Source organism: Haliotis asinina, chromosome 16, assembly GCF_037392515.1.
Source record: "Haliotis asinina isolate JCU_RB_2024 chromosome 16, JCU_Hal_asi_v2, whole genome shotgun sequence".
Taxonomy (NCBI): domain Eukaryota; kingdom Metazoa; phylum Mollusca; class Gastropoda; order Lepetellida; family Haliotidae; genus Haliotis; species Haliotis asinina.
The window spans coordinates 172,410-195,112 of NC_090295.1; the positions used below are offsets into that span (position 1 = coordinate 172,410).

At 43.2% G+C, this 22,703-nt stretch overlaps 1 protein-coding gene across 2 annotated transcripts in view; it reads right to left on the minus strand.

Moving 5' to 3' along the window:
• Nucleotides 1-1,077: 1,077 nt before the first annotated feature.
• Nucleotides 1,078-22,703, minus strand: part of LOC137268199 (uncharacterized) — a 41,189-nt gene continuing 19,563 nt past the window's right edge. For both annotated transcript variants that reach the window (XM_067802737.1, XM_067802736.1), the window contains exons 4-11: nucleotides 21,894-21,999; nucleotides 20,917-21,051; nucleotides 14,175-14,327; nucleotides 6,523-6,624; nucleotides 6,025-6,157; nucleotides 3,293-3,393; nucleotides 2,364-2,444; nucleotides 1,078-1,919 (exon numbers count right to left, since the gene is read on the minus strand). In XM_067802737.1, the coding sequence (XP_067658838.1) occupies nucleotides 1,747-1,919; nucleotides 2,364-2,444; nucleotides 3,293-3,393; nucleotides 6,025-6,157; nucleotides 6,523-6,624; nucleotides 14,175-14,327; nucleotides 20,917-21,051; nucleotides 21,894-21,999 (984 nt within the window). In that variant the 3' untranslated portion in view covers nucleotides 1,078-1,746. The remainder of the gene's footprint in view (nucleotides 1,920-2,363; nucleotides 2,445-3,292; nucleotides 3,394-6,024; nucleotides 6,158-6,522; nucleotides 6,625-14,174; nucleotides 14,328-20,916; nucleotides 21,052-21,893; nucleotides 22,000-22,703) is intronic.

Consider the following 22,703-nt stretch of genomic DNA (forward strand, 5'->3'; position numbering starts at 1 on the left):
AAGACAGTAAGATGTTAATTACCAGATGAGACACACATGAAAAAGCACAAAATATCTTTGAGCTGACCCCTTGTGCAGTGCACGCATTTCGTGCCAGGTGAGTCAACTTTCCGTCGTCATACCTGGCTAAGCGACCCAATTGCCACCTATTGTCTGATCTATTGTTTTCAGCAGCTATTCGTATTTTTTCTAAGTTTTGTCCAATTTTACAAGTAAACATGTTTTTCTGGACATCCTCTTCCCACTGAATGCCTAGTTAGGCCAAAGTGAGTATTTCGACATATCCTACTTGTAGCTGTGTAAATTTGAGGGCTACAGAGAAACAGTCGAAAAGCATTTTTTTGTCTATTTCCAACAGTACTTCAGTTTGACATTTTCTACTTTTTTACAAAAGTTTTCTCCAGCTGACATGGCTCAGTGGCAGTTTGCCTTTGTTCCATTTTTAAACACAGCCGCACTGACCCCGATCTTTCCTGCTTTAGCTGGACACTTATGACTGTTGTTTGAAAGAATCAAAAAATGATTTTAAGAGGTGAGAAATGGTGAGGTGAAATGGGAACAACAGACTTTAGCTAGTTTTAAAGTGCTAGCTCACTGCGATACCATGCCACATTATACTGACTCTGAGCCGACTAGTTCTTGATGTACCCATATTACTGCCCAGCTCGAGGCAGGGACTAACAAAGTCCCATATTTTAACGTCTTTTGGTATGACAGGAAGAAGTTCATGAAGATTGGTCAATGTCTGACCATAGGAGAACCAGATTGGTCAATGTCTGACAAGCCTCAAGGACTGCAGCAAGCTCACTTCACCAACATAACATGGACTTAAGACAGGGTTCATTTGCACTGAGATCCTTCTGTGAAGTGATACTAATGTACATGATTTCAGAATCTGAAATATACAAATATTTCACATAATCATCAAGGTCATGGTCATAACCATAGATCAAATTCATCTGCATGAGATTCACAACTACAATTTGTATATCTTCGTTCATGTAATAATGTCAATTATTACCCTATCAAGATTGAATTTTTTGCAAAATATACTTATTTGGGTTTTAAAATTTAAAAATTTTTTTTGCACTGTTAACTCAACTCTCCCTATCAAAACCTCATACTGTCACATTAACATAGCTTAAACATCAGCAAAACATCCTCCAACAATACATCCTTCAACAAAACATCCTCCAGCAAAACATCCTCCAACAAAACATCCTCCAACAATACACCCTTCAACAAAACATCCTCCAACAAAACATCCTCCAACAATACATCCTTCAACAAAACATCCTCCAACAATACATCCTTCAACAAAACATCCTCCAGCAAAACATCATCCAACAAAACATCCTCCAACAAAACATCCTCCTGCAAAACTTCCTTCAGCAAAACATCCTCCAACAATACATCCTCCAGCAAAACATCCTCAAGCAAAACCATTTTCAGCAGCACAGAGTTGGATACAACAATAGTCAAAAATGGTCATTACAAGAATAAAATCTCACTATATATAATTGTTTCATAAAATATATGAATACATGCCAGTGTATTCAGAACATTGAAAAACAGTATGAATTCCATTTCTCTTAGTGTTTCTACCAGTCCTGCATAAACTGTTCACAAACACCTGGTGTCAGCGCTGATTCTCAGTAGTCCAGTCAGATGATTCTTGCCTCTACTCTGACTTTACACCAAACCAAACCAAACCAAAACTACTTTTGTGGATAGTCAAAACTTGTACTACTGTTTTTCCTCCTGTTCTGCTGCACCTTGCTGCACCGTCTGGTTGTGGTCTCCATATTGTACACTCCTGTTACCAACAAAGTTGTGGGTATTGTAGTAGTTATTGATTGTCAGATGTGACGGACTTTTCTCCTCTTTCTCTGATGTTTCTGAGGACGTTGTGGGAGTACCTGAAATAGTGTCTCAGCCATGAATTCAATTCAAATTAAAGTTCAAATTTCAGAGGCAACTGAAAGTATGGCTGCTTGCCAGTCAAGTTCAAAAGCAAATTGTGATGGCGGACTGTCGAACATACACATTCACATAACAATTTCAGTCATAAATTACAAAATGTTGCCAAAAATATCTCCAGTAAGATCTATTCTATGTTTCATGATGTCATATATCCGCAAAATATCAGTAGTGTTTGCATTAATTTTCTTATTTCCCAAGCAAATCCAGAGTGAATGATCTATGGGCATAATGCAGTTGTCAAGAACAGACAGGACAGATGCTGGCAAAATGGAATGTCTGAGAAACATCTACGACCTGGGCTCATCCCATAAGTGACAAAAAAGATATTACATGTGTGTCATTCCTGCAATGTGAAAGATATTCTGAAAGATGAAAGTCACCTGTGCTGGTCTCTTTTGAAGTCAATCGATGACACTCTTCAGTAACTGGGATTTCTCGTACATAGCGCCTCCTTCTCCATTCTGAAACCCCAGTAGACGCTTGTAAAGACACAAGTTAGTGTGGAAAGAATGGGCAGTATACCAGTAGAGTAACACCCTGTTTACATTTGAATCAAAGTCTTCCCTTTGATTAAAAGATGTTGGAAATTATTCTGACAAAGCCTTAAGCTATATGTAGAGCTCTTCTTCCTGAGGGAAGAGCTGTATGTAGGGCACCTCTTCTTGAGCATTGTTTAAGCTGTATGTAGGGCACCTCTTCTTGAGCATTGTTTAAGCTGTATGTAGGGCACCTCTTCTTGAGCATTGTTTAAGCTGTATGTAGGGCACCTCTTCTTGAGCATTGTTTAAGCTGTATGTAGGGCACCTCTTCTTGAGCATTGTTTAAGAAATGATCATTGATTCAAATTGCTTTATTTGTATGACAAAGGGTATGCATATTAATTGAAACACCGAAAACAAGTACTGCTTGTACATTTGTCTCACTGTTCCATGTCTGCATGATGGGAGACTGTAACTAAATAGGTCTGGACCAGACTATCCAGTGACAGACTTCCCAAGCATCAATCTACTCAGTGGTGTATGATTATACGTGTCAGCCATGTCAGCTAGTCTGACCACCCAATCCCACTAGTAGTCTTTTATGTCTGTCAATGTAAGGGTTGTAACACTATCTAATATGAATTACATGATCCTAGAGTCCGCTTAACATGTATACATATGACTTAATCATCATACCAGAGGGTCATTCAGGGCTAACATATCATTGCCTGTAACATGCAGATTTAATGTTATATACCTTTATATTGGATCTTTGCAATATTTCTACTTTTTATCATTACAAAGAATGTATCAAGTAACATCTGACTCACCAACAACTTTATACAAGACACCAAGGCCCAGCCCCAGCCCCAGCACCAGCAACACCACCAGCACTATGATCAGCCATTTGTATTCTTGCATTACACCAGGACTGTAACATCAGAATATCTTTGAATGATTATGATTCAATTCCATCATTTAAATGTTCACAAAAGGAAATACAAAACCAGACTTCAGCCAAGGGTAGTTGAAAGTCCAAGATGTGAAATGATTAATTGCTATCAGTCCTATCAGTCCTTATTGGCTGTAAATGGCATGTTTTAACAATTATTCACTTTCACAATCTGTACTCTCTCTTAATCAGCGTGAGTTTACATAGTCTTATAGCCGAAGCTGGTTGCCACAATACTTGTGAACTACAAAACTCGGCTTTACATATGAAACTAGTATGTAATTCCATCTTCCAGTTTCTTCCACATGTTATCATAAAGAGAGTGTGCAGAAGTACAATGAGCAGAAGTAACTGCCAAATCAACTCTTCTGCAGAATCCTTTGGTGAATAAAGATGCTCCTTAAGTATAGATGTAGCACCTGCTGGGACTAATGTAGTCAATCTGAGTGAGGATGAATCAGCACATTCTCTCAGTTGGGTAAAACCAATGGTTCTGGACTGGTGAAGATCACCAAACCAACCTCGAGCCAGCCAATAAGGAGCGACCAAAAGTTGGGTTATTATCTTCGTAGAGCATAGTTACTGTAACACTCATTGAAAAAGGGCCGGTGCTGGAAACATGTAAGCATTCGGACTCTACCACGAGAATGCTACAGCATCTTGATCCCATGCCAAGTGCTGAGAGGATTGGTGATAGGAATCTGAGTAGCTGATTGTTGAACAAGGATACAGAGAAAACAGACCCTAGCAAAAACAGACCCCCAAAAAACTGAAAAACGGTCTCCAAACCCAGAGAAAATGGCCTCTGTGCCTAAAGAAAACATAGATGATTATATGTATATACATATAACATCATATATATTCTAAATAATAGCAATTAACTTCATTGCGGATAAGGATTTACAAATGGATTGGGGTTTTTTTGTCTTTTTTCAGTTTCAATCACCACAGCGGTTTAACCTTTTTGAAGATTGATTGGTTGTTTCGATAGTCACAATGAACAAACCATTTTGATTCATTGTTTATTTTACAGGTAAGATTAGTTCATGATAGAATAGAAGGACAATAAGGTAGTGCTTATATTAACAAGCATTTTAGTTGTACTAATTCAAACATTGGTTTGGTTAAAAAGATTTCAATGTAATTCCTAGTTTTACATTTCTATCAACAATAGACTAATTGTTTCACTGTCCTTCGGCGACAGGTGTTTATAATCTACCTTAATTATCACGACATTATAACCAGTTGTAACTAATCAGCACCTAATTATGACTTGTTTTAGACATTATAACCAGTTGTAACTAATCAGCACCTAATTATGACTTGTTTTAGACATGACTGAAATATTGTAGGCATGACTTAGAATACAGGTCAAGATACCGAATCACCCTGCTACTCCTCTTGTACTGACGGACGTGAGAGTGAGGAAACATACTTTCACCGCCAACTCCTGAGTAATGATAACATGTTCTTCCGTGTGTTCATTCAATTATTTTGTCCGTTTTCACTAGGGTCCATTTTCACTATAACCCATTAAGCCTGGTCATAAACAGATTTATGTGAGGGATACTGACTTGAAGCCCTGTGTGTTTATCTTCCTTTTGATCGTGGACAGTTGGTCTGATAGGCAGCTTGTCCAAGTATGGGGGACGTCTGGTCAGGCACAATGGCATTGTCGGTGCACCCTCAGAGATGGAAGAGGATCCTCTGTGTGCCTATTTACATGTCTTTCTTTATTCGATCTCTTAACTGAAACAGGGCCTACATCTTCTGATTTATGTCTGGAATCCCAGTCCGTGAGGCGCTGGGCCCCATCTTCATAATATGAGCAAAGTTGTTGTCATCCATCTTAGCGCATAGGTGGCACTTGGTCACATAGGCTGCTCCTGGTCACATAGGCTGCTCTTGGTCACATAGACTGCTCTTGGTCACATAGACTGCACCTGGTCACATAGGCTGCTCCTGGTCACATAGGCTGCTCTTGGTCACATAGACTGCACCTGGTCACGTAGGCTGCTCCTGGTCACATAGGCTGCTCTTGGTCACATAGACTGCACCTGGTCACATAGGCTGCTCCTGGTCACATAGGCTGCTCTTGGTCACATAGACTGCACCTGGTCACATAGGCTGTTCCTGGTCACATAGGCTGCACCTGGTCACATAGACTGCTCCTGGTCACATAGGCTGTTACTGGTCACATAGACTGCACCTAGTCACAGGCTGCTCCTGGTCACATAGGCTGTTACTGGTCACATAGACTGCACCTGGTCACAGGCTGCTCCTGGTCACGTAGGCTGCACCTGGTCACATAGGTTGCACCTGGTCACAAAAACCAATGCAGTCCATACAGGATGCATGTGAATCTGAGACTGAGAAGGCCGTTTGCAGTCCATGAAAACTTTCCTTTTCCTTGACGTAGCATTTTCTTTCCTACAGTGTACAGCACATCAGCACCCTTGTGCGACAAGACAGAGAATGACTACAAATGAGGGTATTATGACAAATCAGGGGACAGACTGCAGGCACAAGTTTGTCAAATCAAATTTCAGCATCAACGTTTGACTGTCTCAACACTAAGGGACACATCTGCAGCAATACTAGAGTTCTTACTTTGAAATTCCAGTCGTTGCAGTAGTTGGTGTGGTTGAAATGGCTACAGTTGGTGACAGTGTTGAAACTGCTCCCATGACATCGTTTGCTGCAGTGTTTGATGTCAGAATCTGTGTTACCTGAGACTGAGTACCTGGAACACATGCACCTCGTCAGACATTCGCCATTGCAATATGGAAGTCACAGAAACATGTTGAAGAATGAATAAACAATTCAAACCATCCACCAGGCGAGTAGCAAGCCAGTTTTTGTAATAATGGCAGCTATGCCCCTGTCCATTCACATCCTTAACATAGCAGGCACATAACAAGAATTTAAAATTATGTTCATCCAAGAACTTTTGCCATATTTACTGACATTACTTGTAGAATTGGGCAACAGTACCAACATTCCTCACAACTCTCCCTTTCAAACAGGTATCAGTATTAGGAAATTCACATTTTTGGTAAATTAAGTGAAACAATAAGAAGAATGAGTAAGACTAGCTGTATAGCTGACCCTGAGCACTGGTTGTTGGTGCTGCAGCAGGCGACATCAACTCCCGCCAAACACAGCGTCCACTTTTATTTCTCACCCGACCTTCTTTACACACACAGCTTCCTGTTGAGAGAGGAAAATATAGTTATGTGCTTAGACGACATGTTTACACGGTCTCCCATGATATGTGCTAAGATAACATGTTTAAAGGGTCTCTCTTGATGCATGATAAGACGACATGTTTAAAGAGTCACCCTTGATACATGCTAAGACGACATGTTTACAGCATCTCCCATGATACAAGCTACAGTGTTCCCAGAAATTATTGAGAAAATCTTTGTTTTTTTTCTAATGATGCTAAGATTGGAAAAAAGGGCTTTCACTATGCACTAAGCATACTAAATAAGGGAGACAACTCTTGAAGGCTTAGAAGGCAGCTCATTACGTCAAGAGTTATCTCCCTTGTCTGAGCAGACAGCTTCCTGTGTTGACATGGCAGAATTTACAGCAAGAGAGAAAAGAAAGCTCATTCTAGATGATTTTGAAAGGGGTGAGGCTGATGCTAAAGTGTTAGCTTGTAGACATGGCATTCCTCTGTCTACAGTATACAGAACTTTGAAGAATATTCAAACAGGAACCGGGATAGAGCACAAAGCAGTGGCAGGTCGGCCTAGGAAATTCAGTGTTGTGGATCGCCGAAGACTTGGGCAGATTGTGAGAAGGGGCAAATTGAAAAGTTTTGAGAACATCAGAAGTGAAATGATTAGCAGAGGAAGTCCTCAGGTATGCAATGAAACAGTTAGGCAGGAATTACAGAGACTTAATTGGGTGAAAAAACGTAGAATTCCCTCGCCGTTGATGAAAGATGCACAAAAGGAAAAACGTTTAAACTGGTGTCGTGCTCATGAAAATCAAGATTGGGATAATGTTTTCTTTTCGGATGAAAGTTCTGTTTGGCTTTTCCCTAATTGTGTGCAAATTTGGACCAAAGATACTGTCAAACCTATCTACCAGCGACCAAAACATAGCCCGAAGTTTCACATGTGGGGTGGCATATCGGCTCGCGGAATGACGCCATTGTGTGTTTTCATGGGAAACTTGACAAAAGAAAGATACATTGACATTCTAAATGGTCACCTTCCGACAGCACAAACATTGTATGAAGATGATTGGATTTTCCAGCATGATAATGACCCAAAACACACTGCGCGCTACACAAAACAGTGGTTGTCGGGCGAAAATGTTCAAGTTTTAGACTGGCCCAGTTACAGCCCAGACCTAAACCCAATTGAGAATGTGTGGGGAGTCATGAAGGACAGAATAAACCAAAAGGGACTGAGAAATATTGAAGATATGAAGGCCGAGGTGGTCCAATATTGGGATACCCTCTCACACGATTACCTACAAACTTTGATGGGTAGTGTGCCTAGGCGTATTCAGGCATGCATTGCTGAGCGAGGAGGTCTAACAAAGTACTAAAACAAGACTGAGACTGTAAAAGGATGATGTTTTAACATGTTTATGTAAGTAAAACGCCAGAAGTTAATAAACGTAATGAGTTACATGACGCAACATGATTCTCAATAATTTCTGGGAATACTATAAATCGACATGTTTAATGGGTCTCCCTTGATACATGCTAAGATGACATTTAAAGAGTCTCCTTTGATACATGCTAAGACGACATGCTAAGATGACATTTAAAGAGTCTCCTTTGATACATGCTAAGACGACATGTTTAAAGGGTCTCCCTTGATGCATGCTTAGATGACACATTTAAGCTTAAAGGGTCTCCCTTGATGCATGCTAACACAACACGTTTAAAGGGTCTCCCTTGATGCATGCTAAGATGACACACTTAAACTTAAAGGGTCTCCCTTGATGCATGCTAAGATGACACACTTAAACTTAAAGGGTCTCCCTTGATGCATGCTAGGACGCCATGTTTAGAGGGTCTTCCTTGATACACAGTTATTTACTGCACTTCTAATGTTTGTGGCAACCCCAGCCACCTAAAGTTCTCTGAAATTTCAAAACACCAGTGAGTGAGTGAGTGAGTGAGTGAGTGAGCAAGCAATGTTCCATGAATATCATGGGTGGAGAACTTCAGTAACATTTATGACTAGACTACCCCCATCCTCGATATCTCCAGGGTATACGTTCCGATAAGTCTCCACTATACCCTGGACGCATCTACGGCTCTGCCAGATAAATTCATTACCTCCCTTTGCTGGCTCCGCCTTCTCACAGAAGCCAATCAGCTAGGCCACCACTATAACAGAGCTTGCCAGTGTCAACAAAGGTAGCGGTCGCAACTGCGGAGGTTTGCCCACAGTGCGTCCCAGATTTTAGGGAAATCATACAAACAAATTGATAGGTCCGAAACTTTAAAACAACATATGCAAGAACGCCTTCTACCTCTTCCAGAGAACCTCTGGATGGTTGCTGTTGCCAAGTATAATCGGTTAAATAATTAAAAAAACGAAAGTGAGTTGTGATTGGTTCGCTCAACTTCCCAGCATAGACACCTGACTGGATGAAAAGACAGTCAAGGGAGGTAATAAATTTATCTGGCAGAGCCGTAGATGCGTCCAGGGTATAGTGGAGACTTAGCGGAGCGTATACCCTGGCGATATCGAGGATGGACTACCCCATGCCCACTGTACTTTGTTAGCGGAAGTAGTCAACACACCTTTCAAATTCTGAAAGCAGCACATCTGAATCTAGCTCATCGGTGATAGATTTCATGCCCTTGTAAACTGCTCAATAACAAATCAGATTCAATTTAAACATGCAATTTTCTGAATAAAATTGATATTTTATACTTATCCTGACTCTCCTCTTCCCGGCGAAGGTAGTGGAATACTTGAAATCCCTTCTAAAAGAAGCAGACGTAAAATCACTCTCACCCAAGTGTTGCCTCAATATTCCCTCCATGGTCAGCTGACCGCCATGATACTTCACTCTCTCCTGTAATCACCCAACATGAGAATGCGAGAATTCAGCGTGTCTGTGAGGGGCGGCTGGGAGGGCTTTCACCATGAGTCAGGATTAGTATAAAATATCAATTTTATTCAGAAAATTACATATTTTTCCTTATCCTGACTCATGCTTAATTGCTTACAGAATCGGACGGAAACGGCGGTAGGTGAGGCCACGCTGGATTCTGCTGTCAGTTGTAAACTACATCCAATAATTTCCCCCCTAACGGGAACTTGTAACAGCAATAATTCAGTCTTATTCTACTCATATTGACTGTAGATTTTGGGGGAAATCACATCCAGTCGAAAAAAGGTTCTGTTGACAGGTACTTGATGACACTAACATATCTAGTGTCTTGTTAGTTTCTGATGTAGCTAAATATCATGATATAACAATCAAACCTAGTTGCGACCTTTCTTCAAATATCTTCATAATGAATATAAGGTCATAATCACTTATGCTAGTCTGTTCAAGACGTGCGCATAGATTTTCCACCAAAATACTCCACACAACGTCTGGCTTCCACAAGTCACGTGATAACTCGGGTGAGTAAAGTCAGCATCATCGGGGAACTGTTAGTTGCTGAGCAACAAGAAGTGCTCCAAACTGATGAATGCCAAAGACGTCCTCTGTGGCTATGTCTGGCAGATAATGGTTGGCGAATACTGTACTTGACTTCCCAAAACAGCCTTCCATAATAGCAGATAGCGAGCCATTACCATGCAGCGCTAGTGTAGAGGCTAGAGTCCTCACTTCATGTGGGTTAGAGGCTCATGGAGGGTCTAATCCTGCTGCTTTATATGCTCTAAGTATAACAGCTCTGAACCAGACTGAGATAGTGTTGTGGGATACTTCCGTGGGTGTCTAAGTAGATATAGGGATAAATAGGCGCTTGAACCATTGTCTTCTAGACTTAGTACGTGCAATGTATATTTTCAATGCTCTCACTGGACATAATGATAAATCTTGTGTATCGTGAGGTCCTAAGATTGAAGAACTCTCTATCTGGTTGACCTAGCAGTTGATTCTTTGCTATGAAATCCCATCTTAGACCTAAATGAGCTGTTTCCTGGTGACTTGTGACCACGTTTCCTGGAGACTTGTGTCGAAGCTCGTTTGATTGAAGTCTAGTGCATGGATTTCTTATATTCTTGCCACTGTAGCCAAGGCAATTAAAAATAGCACCTTTTGAGTCAACATATCAATTGAAGTTCGATAAAGTGGTTCATATGCATCACTTGTGAGATGTTGAAGTACAATATTTAAATCCACGCTGGAGCTCTAAATCTGTGTTGTTGATCTTCCAACTTGAACGAACGTAGTAAGGCAATGAGCTCTGGTACTTTAGTCAGTTTGGTCCCTGTTCCCATGGTGATGACTGAGCTGAAAGCAGCTAAGTATGTAGATAATGTAGAACCCTTCAGGCCTTTAGACTGACGTAAATAGCATAAATAATCCGCTATTTGAGGATGTGTTGCCTTGTTCGCAGAAAATCCCTTTTTTCTGGCGTATGTTTCAAACCATTTCCACTTGTCGTCATAAAGTGTGCGAGTTAATTTCCGTGAAGCTAAGGTGACTGCTTTCGCTGCTCTCGCTGAATATCCTCTACGTTTCAGAGTCTTAATACGATCCATACATGAAGATGGAACACCAATGGTTGGCCGTGCACTTGTTTTGTGTGGGGATGAATGAGAAGATTCTTCCACTCTGGTAACTGTAGTGTTGGTTGTCCTAGCTCTTCTATAAGTGTTGGAAACTAATCTCGCCTTGGCCAGTAAGGCACGACCAAAATCAGTTGTAACCTCTTTGTTTGTCTTATTTTCTCGATGACTTTTGGTAACAGTACTGGAGGGGGAAACGCGTACGCGTTCATACCTTCCCATGAAATGCTGAGAGCGTCCGTTGCCCAAGCTAAGGGATCTGGTACTGGTGACACAAAGGTTGTTGTCTGTTTGTTGAATCTCGTTGCAAATAGGTCTATTTGCAGTGAACCGAAAGTTTGACTGATTAGTTGAAACACTTCCCGATGCAGCAGCCATTCTATTGGAAATGGACGCAGGGGACGAGATAAGGCATCTGCCATGACATTGCAGGCTCCTGGTATGTGACACGCTTTTACTTGAAGATTCAGACTGTCAACTAGGTTGCACGTTAGGCGTAGCAGAGATAGTGATCTTGTTGATCCTTGTTTGTTTATGTAAAAAGCTACTGTTGAGTTGTCCGTATGGATCACTAATAACTTGTTTCTCAATGCTGTCGACCAGTGGTGGATGGCATGAAAGATCACTTTCATTTCCAACTGGTTGATATGAACAGCCGGTTCCTCTTTGTTCCAGATTCCTGCTGCTACCTTGTTTTCCAGATGAGCTCCCCATCATTGTAGGGATGCGTCAACGTAAAGGTGGTTGTTGAATACATATAGCTTCCTGTGCAGACATTCGATCGGCGAGTCCACCACATCAGAAAAGACATCAGACTGTCTGGGAGCGGAATCCAAGATCCAAGAAGCATTGTAAGGGACGCAACTGCAGTCTTCCTCTTCTGGTCATATCTTGCGCTGACATGAAGAGACCTAGTAGACACTGCCATTGTGGAAGTGTTAATGGAGAGAGTAGAGCTTGTATTATCATTTCTTGAATCTTGACCCACCAGTCCACCGGAACTACAATCTGATTCAACATAGTGATGAAACAAATCCCAAGGAATCTGAAATCTTGTTGAGGTTCCAATTCCGACTTTAGGGGATTTACTAACCAAACCAGTTGTGTTAATAGCCTGATCATGAAGTCTAATTGTGGTCTGAGTTGACTTTTCCATTGATGCGCTTGTATCCCATCGTCCATATAAAAAGCACTGCACAGCCCCCTGAGGTGTAGATAATTGATGATGGGCTTGGTTATCCCTGTAAATAGCCATGGGGCCAAAGATATTCCAAACGGTAGGACCCATCATTGATAATGCAGTCCGTTGAAAAGGAAACATAGATATTTTCTGGATTCTTGATGTATCGGGATATGCAGGTATGCATCTTGTAGATCTATGCTGGATAGATAGTCTGCCGGTCGGATGAGGAGTCTTGGTTGAGGAAGATGTAGCATCTTGCAATGTTCTGGCTTCCGTAGAAACTTTTAGTTGAATTCCTTCATGTCGTAAATGAGATGGAATTTCTCTCTGGAATTCTTCTTCGGTACTAGGAAAATTGGAGAATAAAATCCCGCCATTAGATTCTGTGGCTGTATTACTTCTACTGATCCCTTCTGCAACAGTGTTGATATAGCATCGGTCAACTTGTCTAGTTGATTGTTTGCATAGATGATGGGAGTCAGGATCATCCTCTCCTCCTCATTTACTGGATTGCTAAACTTAGCGATGAATGTCTTGTTGATGGCTCTAGATCAAGCTAATCGAAAAAAGGTTTGCCTCGTAGTGTGAAATCTTCTGTCTTCCACCTTGTAAAATCTGCTAGGAGCTGGGTTGATGACTTTATAGCCTTCGTCGACCTCAGGCGCTCTGATGAATGGCTCCATAATATGAAGAGGGAAACGACATGTGTAAAAATGTGGCAAATGTTGCTGTTGAAACTTGGTTGCTATATTGAACACTCTAGACAAAGTCTCAGGTATCGTAGATACAGGAGGTATCGACAGAAATGTTAATGTATCAACGTCGTCATTCTCCATCTTCAATGTGTTGAGCTCGGTGGTATCCTTAGATGGGGAAGCCAGGTTTAAACCATCTGTGATCCATGATGTGATTTCAAAATCCAAAAATAAGACTTCCTCCGGTGATAATTCATGCTGATGTCTAACTTCATTCTTCCTAGAGAAAGATGAATTCATAGATCGCCGACGATCCGGACTGCGTGAGTCTAAGTCCGAAGGGGAGGATGACTGCATACGACGTCAGTGTCAATCTAGTTGCCGATGTCCGATGCATGGTGTCTTCACTCCGTATCATTAATGGAGACTCGTAAAAAAAATGGAGGTTCTTCTAAGGGGACTATCTCCTCCCCAAATGACTTCTTTATCAGTGAGGGATGATTCTGGGATGATCTTGCAGATGAAAACTTTGACTTCTTAATTTTCTTAGTCTGAGACGGTCCTGTCTCAACGAATGATCTCTTCAGAGTCTTGGGTGGGGACTCGCCAGACCCTGGACACAACCTTGGACATACGGCTGGCCTCTCACTGGAATGAATCTCAGCATCAACAAGTAAATGGTTACCTCAATCTGCACTGAAAACACGATTTCATCAACTGAGACTAAGTCTCAGATGTGACGAAATACGTGTTAGAAATAGACACAATAAATACAAAATTGTATAATAATAATATATAAAAAGAAGCCAAATACTGCATACAACACAAATTTAGTTATAAAAATAAAAGAATGAAAGACTTATCGCCGTGTATGGGACCCCAGGTGCCTCCACCCGCCCTCATCAGCCGACAGGGAGAGAGTGAAGCCATGTGCGCGGGAGGGGAGGTAATTCATGGGTGAGTGTGATTTTCTTTTAGAAGGGAACTTCAAGGGATTTCAGGTGTTTCACTACCTTCGCCAGGAAGAGGAGAGTAAGCAATTAAGCATGAGTCAGGATAAAGAAAAATATGCTGAATGTAATCAAAATTATCAGAGATGAAACTTTTCACAAACAGAAACAAAGCAGAACCCACTCACAATCCGAGACTAACCATTTAGCATGAGATTCTCCAGTCTATCACACAACCTGTGTCTGCAGTCTTTTTTTAAGTTGCTGTGTTGGTAGTAATTCCTGGAGGTGTCACACTCACAGACCGGTGGGTTTCCTGGACCAGGCTCCCCTCGACGCACCAGCCTTTGATTGTCTGCAAGAAAACATCACATGTTATATTTAGAACAACTGAGGAGACAAACTTGGTGAGAATTGTTAAAATCTTATTAAAATCTAAATATTTTAGATATTTAAATACTTACCTCACCATAGGTCACCACCGCCCTATGGTAAGGTAAGTATTTAAATATCTAGAATATTTAGATTTTAATATATTTTTAATTTACCTTACCATAGGTCTTATGCATATGGCTTCGACAGATGGACGGTGGTGTGGACCTTCTACTTCAGCAGACAATGCACATGCACAGGGGACACGGGAGACCAATGCCAACCATCACAACCTGGAAACAAGACAAAGGGTAACCCAAGGGAACTGCAAAGAAAAACTGACGCACCCAGAGGGTGAGGTTAATCTTAAGACCAATGGTAAGAACAACATAATTACCTAATGGGCGGAAGGCCGGGTGAATTGCTGGGCAACCACCAATGGACCAAACGACTGAAGCCCCTCCATGTCCTCAACCGCCAAGTCCCTCAGGTAGTGTGAGGCAAAAACGGTGGTCGATTTCCAAAAGCAACCCTTCATAATCTGTGGCACCGTACAGTTCCTGTGGAGGTAGACGGCAGAGCTCTAGTTTCTTAGGGGTTGTTCACCGCCGGATGGGGAGGCTTCTTGGCATCATACGCCGCCAGGATAGTAGACCAAAGCCACAAGGCAATCGTATTTCTGTTTACTTCCCCCTTGCAAGTCGATGAAAAAGGGATAAACAACTTTTTCCATGAGCGTCTCTTAGAGGCAGACCTCTGGATATAGCATCTGAGAGCCCTGACCGGACACAAGAACTCCTCCTCTGTCCCTCATGGACTCGACCATGTCTCGATTGTTCAAAACGCACTTGTGTGACATCCAAGGTGTGAATCTCACTAACTCTGGCTGCCGTAGCTAGGGCCAGTAGGAAGACCATCTTCTTGGACAATAACTCGAATGAGGCATTCTCTAGGGGCTCATACGTTCAACTTGAATGCCTTAAGTAGGGTAACCAATTCCGGTACTTTAGAAATCTGAAGATCCGTTTTGACCGCCAGGACGGAATTCAGCGCCGACAGATAAGTACCCAACGTACTCCCTTTCAGATGCTTGGAGTTGCGCAGGACCATCAGAAAGTTCACCACAAACTGTGGGGAGGCTGTCATGGGATCCTGTGATCTCTGAACACAGAAGTTCTCAAACGTGCACCACTTGTCATCATATACGGATCTGGTGGATACACAATGAGGCCGGGCTATGACACTCGCCACCCACAAGGAGTAACCCTTCGCCCTTAATGCTTTCTGTAAATGACCCAGCCATGCAGATGGAATCTCAGCAGGTCCGGATGGAGTTGTTGACTGTGAGGATGACGTAGTAGGTGTGACCAATCTGGCAGCTGGAGCGGCTCTCCGCTGTCGAGACGTCGCAGATCGGGAAACCACGGTCTGGTGGGCCACCAAGGCGTGATAAAAAACAGTCTCAGGTTCTGCATCTGCTTAATCTTGGCGACGACTTCCAGAAGAAGGACAGGTGGTGGAAAAGCATACGCGTCTAGACCTTCCCACGACTGGGCGTTGACTGCCCAAGTCTGCAGATCCATTACGGGAGACACGTAAGTTGGCAACTGGTGGTTGAAGCTGGTGGCGAAGAGGTCCACCAGGGGTCTCCCGTGAAGCAGGCAAATCTGATGAAACATGTCTGGATGAAGCATCCATTCTGTCGGAGATGGTCTGCCGGGACGCGCCAACGCATCTGCCAGAATATTCTTGCAGTCGGGTATGTGCCGGACCGCGACTGTGATCCCGTTGCTGTTTAGAAGATCTGCTATTAGGAACATCTGGTCTAGGAGTTGCTTGGACCTGGTCGTGCCCTGGTTCCGGATAACCCAAACAACTGTGGAATTGTCCGACACCACAAGGAACTTGGTGTTGGTGAGAATCGGCAGCCAGTGGCATACTGCTAAAATGACAGCTTGCATCTCCAAGTTGTTGATGTGCAACAACTTTTCGGCGTCGGACCACAGCCCTGAGGTCGTCCGGCGGACAGGTGGGCACCCCTAGCAGGGATGCATCCACGAACAACTTGTGGTAGTGACTGAAGTCTTTCAAACAAACGCCGGCGCAAACGCTCGTTTCTACAGTCCACCACGGAAGGTACCGATGTAGATGCAGAGGTAAAAGGAACTCTGACTTGAGATCGTCCTTCCGGATGAATGGTAACAGAAACCTCTGTAACGGCCGCAGCATAAGGTGCCCCCTGAGCGTAAGATCTTGCGCCGACGCCAAAAGACCCAACAGAGACTGCCACTCTCTGAGGGTCATGGGTTGAGGGAGACCTCGATCCGCAAACACAAGTATCTTCTACCATCGATCTGGAGGGACCCTGACAAGATTGTCCTTCATTAGAAACGAAGAATCCTCTAATGAACATCAGCTCTTGCGTTGGCTCCAGGTGTGACTTCTCGGTGTTGACAATCCCACACAGTTGATGTAACAGTTGGGTGGAGAAGTCCAACTGTTTGCGTAGCAGCTGAGGACTGTAGTGGTTGAGAAGACAGTCATCTATGCACGGATCGAAGTCCACTCCCCTGAGATGTAGGAATCTGGTAACCGGCAGAGTGATCCGTGTGAAAAGCCACGCGGCCATAGAAATTCCAAATTGAAGCACCCTCTACTGGTAATGCATTCCGTTGAAAACAAATATCAGGTACTTCCTGTGATGTGGATGGATGGGAACGTGCAGATACGCATCCTGTAGGTCCAGACTGGCTAGCCAAGCCCCAGGTGACAGTTTGGCTCAGATCTGCTCTAGTGACATCATCCGGAAATGTGGAGGTTAGGCCAGATACTGTCTGTTGAAGGCCGCCACATTGTGTATCATGCGCATCTTGCCGGAATCTTTCTTCGGCACCAGGAAGATGGGTGAGTAGAACCCCAGGGAGCGATGGGGTTCCAGCACTGTCTCTATGGCTCTCTTGGACAATAGGCAGTCAATGTTGGACGCTAGGAGAGCTTGTTGATGTTGAGGACATATCCGCGACTGGGGAGTAGAGGTCAGCGGTGAAGTCTCGACCAATGGCAGCTTGTAGCCGGACTTTAAGATGTTGCTTACAAATGGGTCCTCTAGGAATGACCAGTTGGGCCAGAAGATCCCTAGTCTCCCACCTACTGGAGTCGGATGGATAGGTACGACTGGGGGTGGGAGGTCCCAGTCGTAGGCATCCAAGGCTTCAGCGCCCAGAGTAGGGGCGCTTCCCTGTCTCGCCCTGGCGTTGATGGACTGTCATGGCTGCACTCCTGGGGCTTTCGCTGATTGTCGGTGTCCTTGGCGTGGCCACGCCCCCTTCCAAAGGAGGAACGAATGGACTCCCTCCTAGGAATATACCGTTTCTTTCCGCTACCTCTGGCTCTGCCACAAAAGGCAGAACCCAAAGCCTCGAAAGTAGATAACGCTACTTCAGTGTTGGTCAGCTCCGCATGAGACTTGTACACATCCGGGATCTTATCGGCAAATAGAAACTTGGAGGTGAAGGACGCACAAAGCAGCTGACGTTTAAACTCTTCCTGCCAACTGCACGCATCCAAGAATACGGAGCAACGAACAGATGTCGTCATGGCCAAGGCCGCCCGCAAATGTCCGAGAAGGCCATGGAGAACCTTGCCTTGCCACTGAAAAATCGTTGTGTGGTGGTCAACCCTGGAGGCGCCGTCGAGGTAGCCGAGGCTAATGCAGAAATAGGTTTGAGCATGCGTTTAAGTTCCGTGTCTATGGCCGCCAACTTGAACTTTGTAGGCCGATTGCGTAGAACCTGACAGGCGCTTGAGTGAGTCATCCTGGGCAGCTCCCTTATCCGTAAAGTCCAAGCTATGGATCTTATTATCGTATCTTCTTGACTTGGACGCCTTGATCGTTGGATTCAAGGAGAGATTCGCAAAATCCTCATCCAGGAGAGACAGCATCCGCCATGGGATGAGGTGGAATAAGCAAATCAGGTGACAGGTGGATGGCTGACAGGCTACTGGAATCCGCTGAAGGACAGTCTGGCAGCAATCCATTCAAAAACCGCCATTAACGGTAGATAAGTGCCATCATTATCGCCTACTCCTGCCTCGTCATAGTCTGGGCAAAAGTGCTGTTCCTCCAGATCCTCCCAAGAAATCGATGTCGATTCCCGCCGCTGGGTGGAAGCGGAAGTTGAAGTCTGAGTAGTAGAATCCTTCAAAGAAACTTGAGGAGCCTCCGGTGAACATGAGCGCAGAGTCCTAGAACAGCGTCAAGGAGACCTAGACCTAGACCTAGATCGGAAGCGCCGCCTACTCACAGTAGAACGAGAGTCCTAAAAAGAGCGTCTAGGAGATCGTGAACTCGAAGCAAACGCCGATGGTGACTACGGCATGGGGAACAGGAACACCGACCTCTCGGAGACCTGGAACGTGACCTACGTCTTGAGCGCTCCGCTTCCAAGCGCCAAGCGCGCTCCTCATCCTCCCTGGAAAGTGTATGAGAAATCCTGGGAATTCAGTTGGGTGTCGGCGTAGGCACAGGAGTCGTCATCTGAACAAGTGCTGGCATTGGTATAGGCGCTGGTATCAAGACAACTAAAGGTGTCACAATCGGGGCTAGCGTAGGAAAAGGCGCTGACGTGGGCATAAGCGCTGGCGTAGGCGTAGGCGTAGGCGCTGGCACAGTGGTCCCAATGGTACTGCCCTTGATTTTCCTCGAGCACCATAAAAGTTCCACCAGGAACTGGGGTGACGCTAACAATGGCTCCTGTGACTACTGACCAAAGAGGGCATCTGAGGAAAAGGAAGTTCTTATGAGACGCCTCTTGAACTCCTCCTGCCATGAACATGTGTCTAAAAAACTCATCCACTATTGTCATAGATAATGCTGTACGGACATACCCCAATAGGTCGTGAAGCACCTTGCCCTGTCACAGGTATATGCTCCAACTGGGACTCGTTAACTGCAGTCAAATCAACAGCCGCCGCTGACGCTAGCGTCGAGACCGGCTTCAAGATATACCGCAGTCTCCGTATTCTGGAATCATGTAGGAGTAGGAGGATAGTCTCCTAATGGTCTCATCTAACGCCGCAAAATCAAGACTATGAGCATTATAGTCCTGTTTCTTCGACCTGGGTGCCCTATTTGTGGAGTTCAACGACAATTTGGCAAAGTCCTCGTTCAAGCAGGATATGGCGTCGGCCACCATACGATGTGGCAGAATCATCAACTCTGGCACAACTCTGACAGTCCTGGCGCTGTCCACACCTGACGACAGGGAAGGGCAATCTGCGAGTGTACAATAGCGAATTTATATGCTATTATCAACACAAAGATTGAAACATATTACCTACCCAAACATCAAGAACTTACAAAAGGAATCAGTGTAAAAGCATAGTAAATCAAACTTTATTAGCTGAAAAAAAAAGATAGCAACCCAAACACATCTAGACAAAACGACACTTGAAGTAAAAGTGAAGTTCCCATGGAGTCTGCGCGCATTCAAGATTGAATAGCAATTCAACTCCATCAGATCTCCTACTAATCGAAGCTTGAGCTAATGTGCTATATACCTATGGTAAGGTAAGTAAAAAATTAACCACGGCAAGCTTTGAAAAATTTGCACCATGAAGTATCAGAGATGAGCTTAATGACAGCAGGCCAGCTTCCCTGAGCTGCTAATCAGTCTCATGTTTCTAGTATTGTTCTTATGGAGTGGAAAATGTCTTCATGTGCCTGGTATTGTCATAATGGATTTGAATATTATTTAATGTATCTGGTATTGGTAATGATTTGAACATGTCTTGATGTATGTATTACTATCATTATTGAACATTTCTTGATCCATACATGCTATCTTTCAGAACTTTCAGATCAAATATAACTTAAATTACCTATCAAAAGATTAGATTCACCTGTATAAATATAGCCACCTTTTCAGTCAACTGTTCCAAACTAGATTTTGCAAAATATTCAATACTGTTTAAAGGTACTGTTTACACATGAACTGATGTATTGCAAAACAAATTTGTAACGTTGAAATGATTGTGATTACACGACGCTCAGCGGAAGTCGCGGTGGCTGAGCGGGCTAGTCGGCTGACTTTGTGTGCTGGCGATTAGGTGCCTGACTCTGAGGGTGCGGGTTCGAATCCCGGATGGGACTCAACAGAAAAAAGTACTAGAATTTGTACTTTACTAAGAAAGTGAACCCCCAAATATGACATATGTTGCGTTGAAATGATTATTTTCTTAAGTTCAATAGACGATGAAACTAAGTGAAAACTGCCATATTTTTAAAGCTTTACACTAAAACACAGTTGTTCACGGGCACAATATATGGACCAGCTTTTCAGCAATTTGATGCATAATTCTAGTGCATTTCATCTGCTTAAGGTTTGCAGTTGGTTTGGTCATTTTAGTGAAGTAGCTCCTCTTGGAAGTAACCAGATATATATACATTACATACCGTGAGTTCTTTAAGTGAGTGTAAACTTTTGATGGGTAGTATACAAGCAAATAGTTATCTCATTCCAACACTTTCAATAACAATAGGGATACAGTATATAGTCAGCAATGACGTATACCTGGAGCACAATAGACTTGGAAACATGACAGGTGCTGGTCCGAAGTTATGTTGTCCACTGGCTGGTACTTATCTGCAGGACACACTTGACAGGTGTCTGTGGAGCCATCAGTTGTACAGGGCACCGTCTCATAGCCTGTGTCAACAGAACAAGGTAGAGACATTAAAAATTGAATGAGAATAAAAGAGCATTTAAAATATCTGATCAGATTTCCCCATTGATTCCATGGAAATGACGGAATGAGTTAGTGAAGAATTAAGAGATATTTTAAAGTATGCTGTTTAGCATCAACATTTTAGCTGTTTGACTGTGTTTAATGTGTAATAGAGACCTGTACAATGGACTTGTCTATCCTGTGATTGCCATCTTGATCATAAATCTGCACAATTGGGATATGATGAAATGCTTGAACCAATTCAGATGTCTGGCTACCTAACCCCACAAGCTGACATATATGACCAGTATAGCTTGCTGACGACCAGCTCTAGTACAGATCTTAAGCACACCAGGTGATCACGCGAGTGGTAAGTTTTCAAATGTTGTGCATCACAGAAGCATTTCCCTATCTCTCGATTTCTACACCCAAATCTTTTATCACACGCGGGCAGACAGATAGGCGTGCATGCTCACACGCACACAGAGGAATACAAACACAGGTACACACAGATATGGATGCATGCAGTGGCACACTCACAAGCCCTTACACAACCACATGCACGCATGCATACAGAGGATTACAAACACACACTAACACACATGTAGACACAGACATGGATGCATGCAGAGGCACATTCACATGCCCTTACACAACCACATGCACGCATTCATACAGAGGATTACAAACACACACTAACACACAAGTACACACAAACATGCATGCAGCAGCACAATGACATGTCCTCACACTACAACACAAGCACACACGTACACACATGTTCCTTTTACAAAAATGAAATATCTATGCACGCAACACCTACCTCTACGGCAAGTGGCGATGAGGCAGGTGGTGACCCGGCCATGTTGGTGATACTGTATACTTGCTATTGGAGCACCCAAGGAAATAGGCGCCATTCCCACCAGCAGCTGAAGAGATCAACACCATATTCATTGACAAGGTCAGCCACAACCCAAAATAGTTGAATGAAGGTCTACTTTTCAAAACTTATGGTGGTAATGTTATGGAAGACAACTTCCTCATTACTGCATACAGCGACATTCAAAGTAGATGGTTCCACCATAATCAAGTTGAAAGGAATGTGATAAACAAGAAGTAAACTTGTATTCTTCATTCTTGACTCACCAACTTCTAGAATGCTGATCAAACAATAATTTCTCCTTTATTGTTTAATTCAGTAATCGTTGCAACAAGGAACATGTGATGAGTTCCTGCTTGAAATTCAATTCAAAGGCCATAACAGGGTTTTCACAGCTTTATTGACCATGTGACTTCTGAGCAAGTATGGTTTTATAGCACTTTTAGCAATGCTCCAGTAATATCAGCAGGAAGGTCTCTACAAATGGGGTCCACACACTGATTCACAATCGACCTGGGTCTTCAACATGACAGACAAATGCTTTAACTGTTAGTCTACCCTATCGTTCCTGTGATTTCTGATGCAGTAATGTACATACTTGTCAAGGTTGAATTGAAATGATCAATGTCAGTGTTTTAACAAAAGTAAGCCCTTCTGTAGGCAACAGGAACTAAGAGCCACTTAATTTTGAACAAAACTGGTTCAGTAATGTCTAATAGGATTTTCAAATGGTTACCATGTCTTGAACAAATT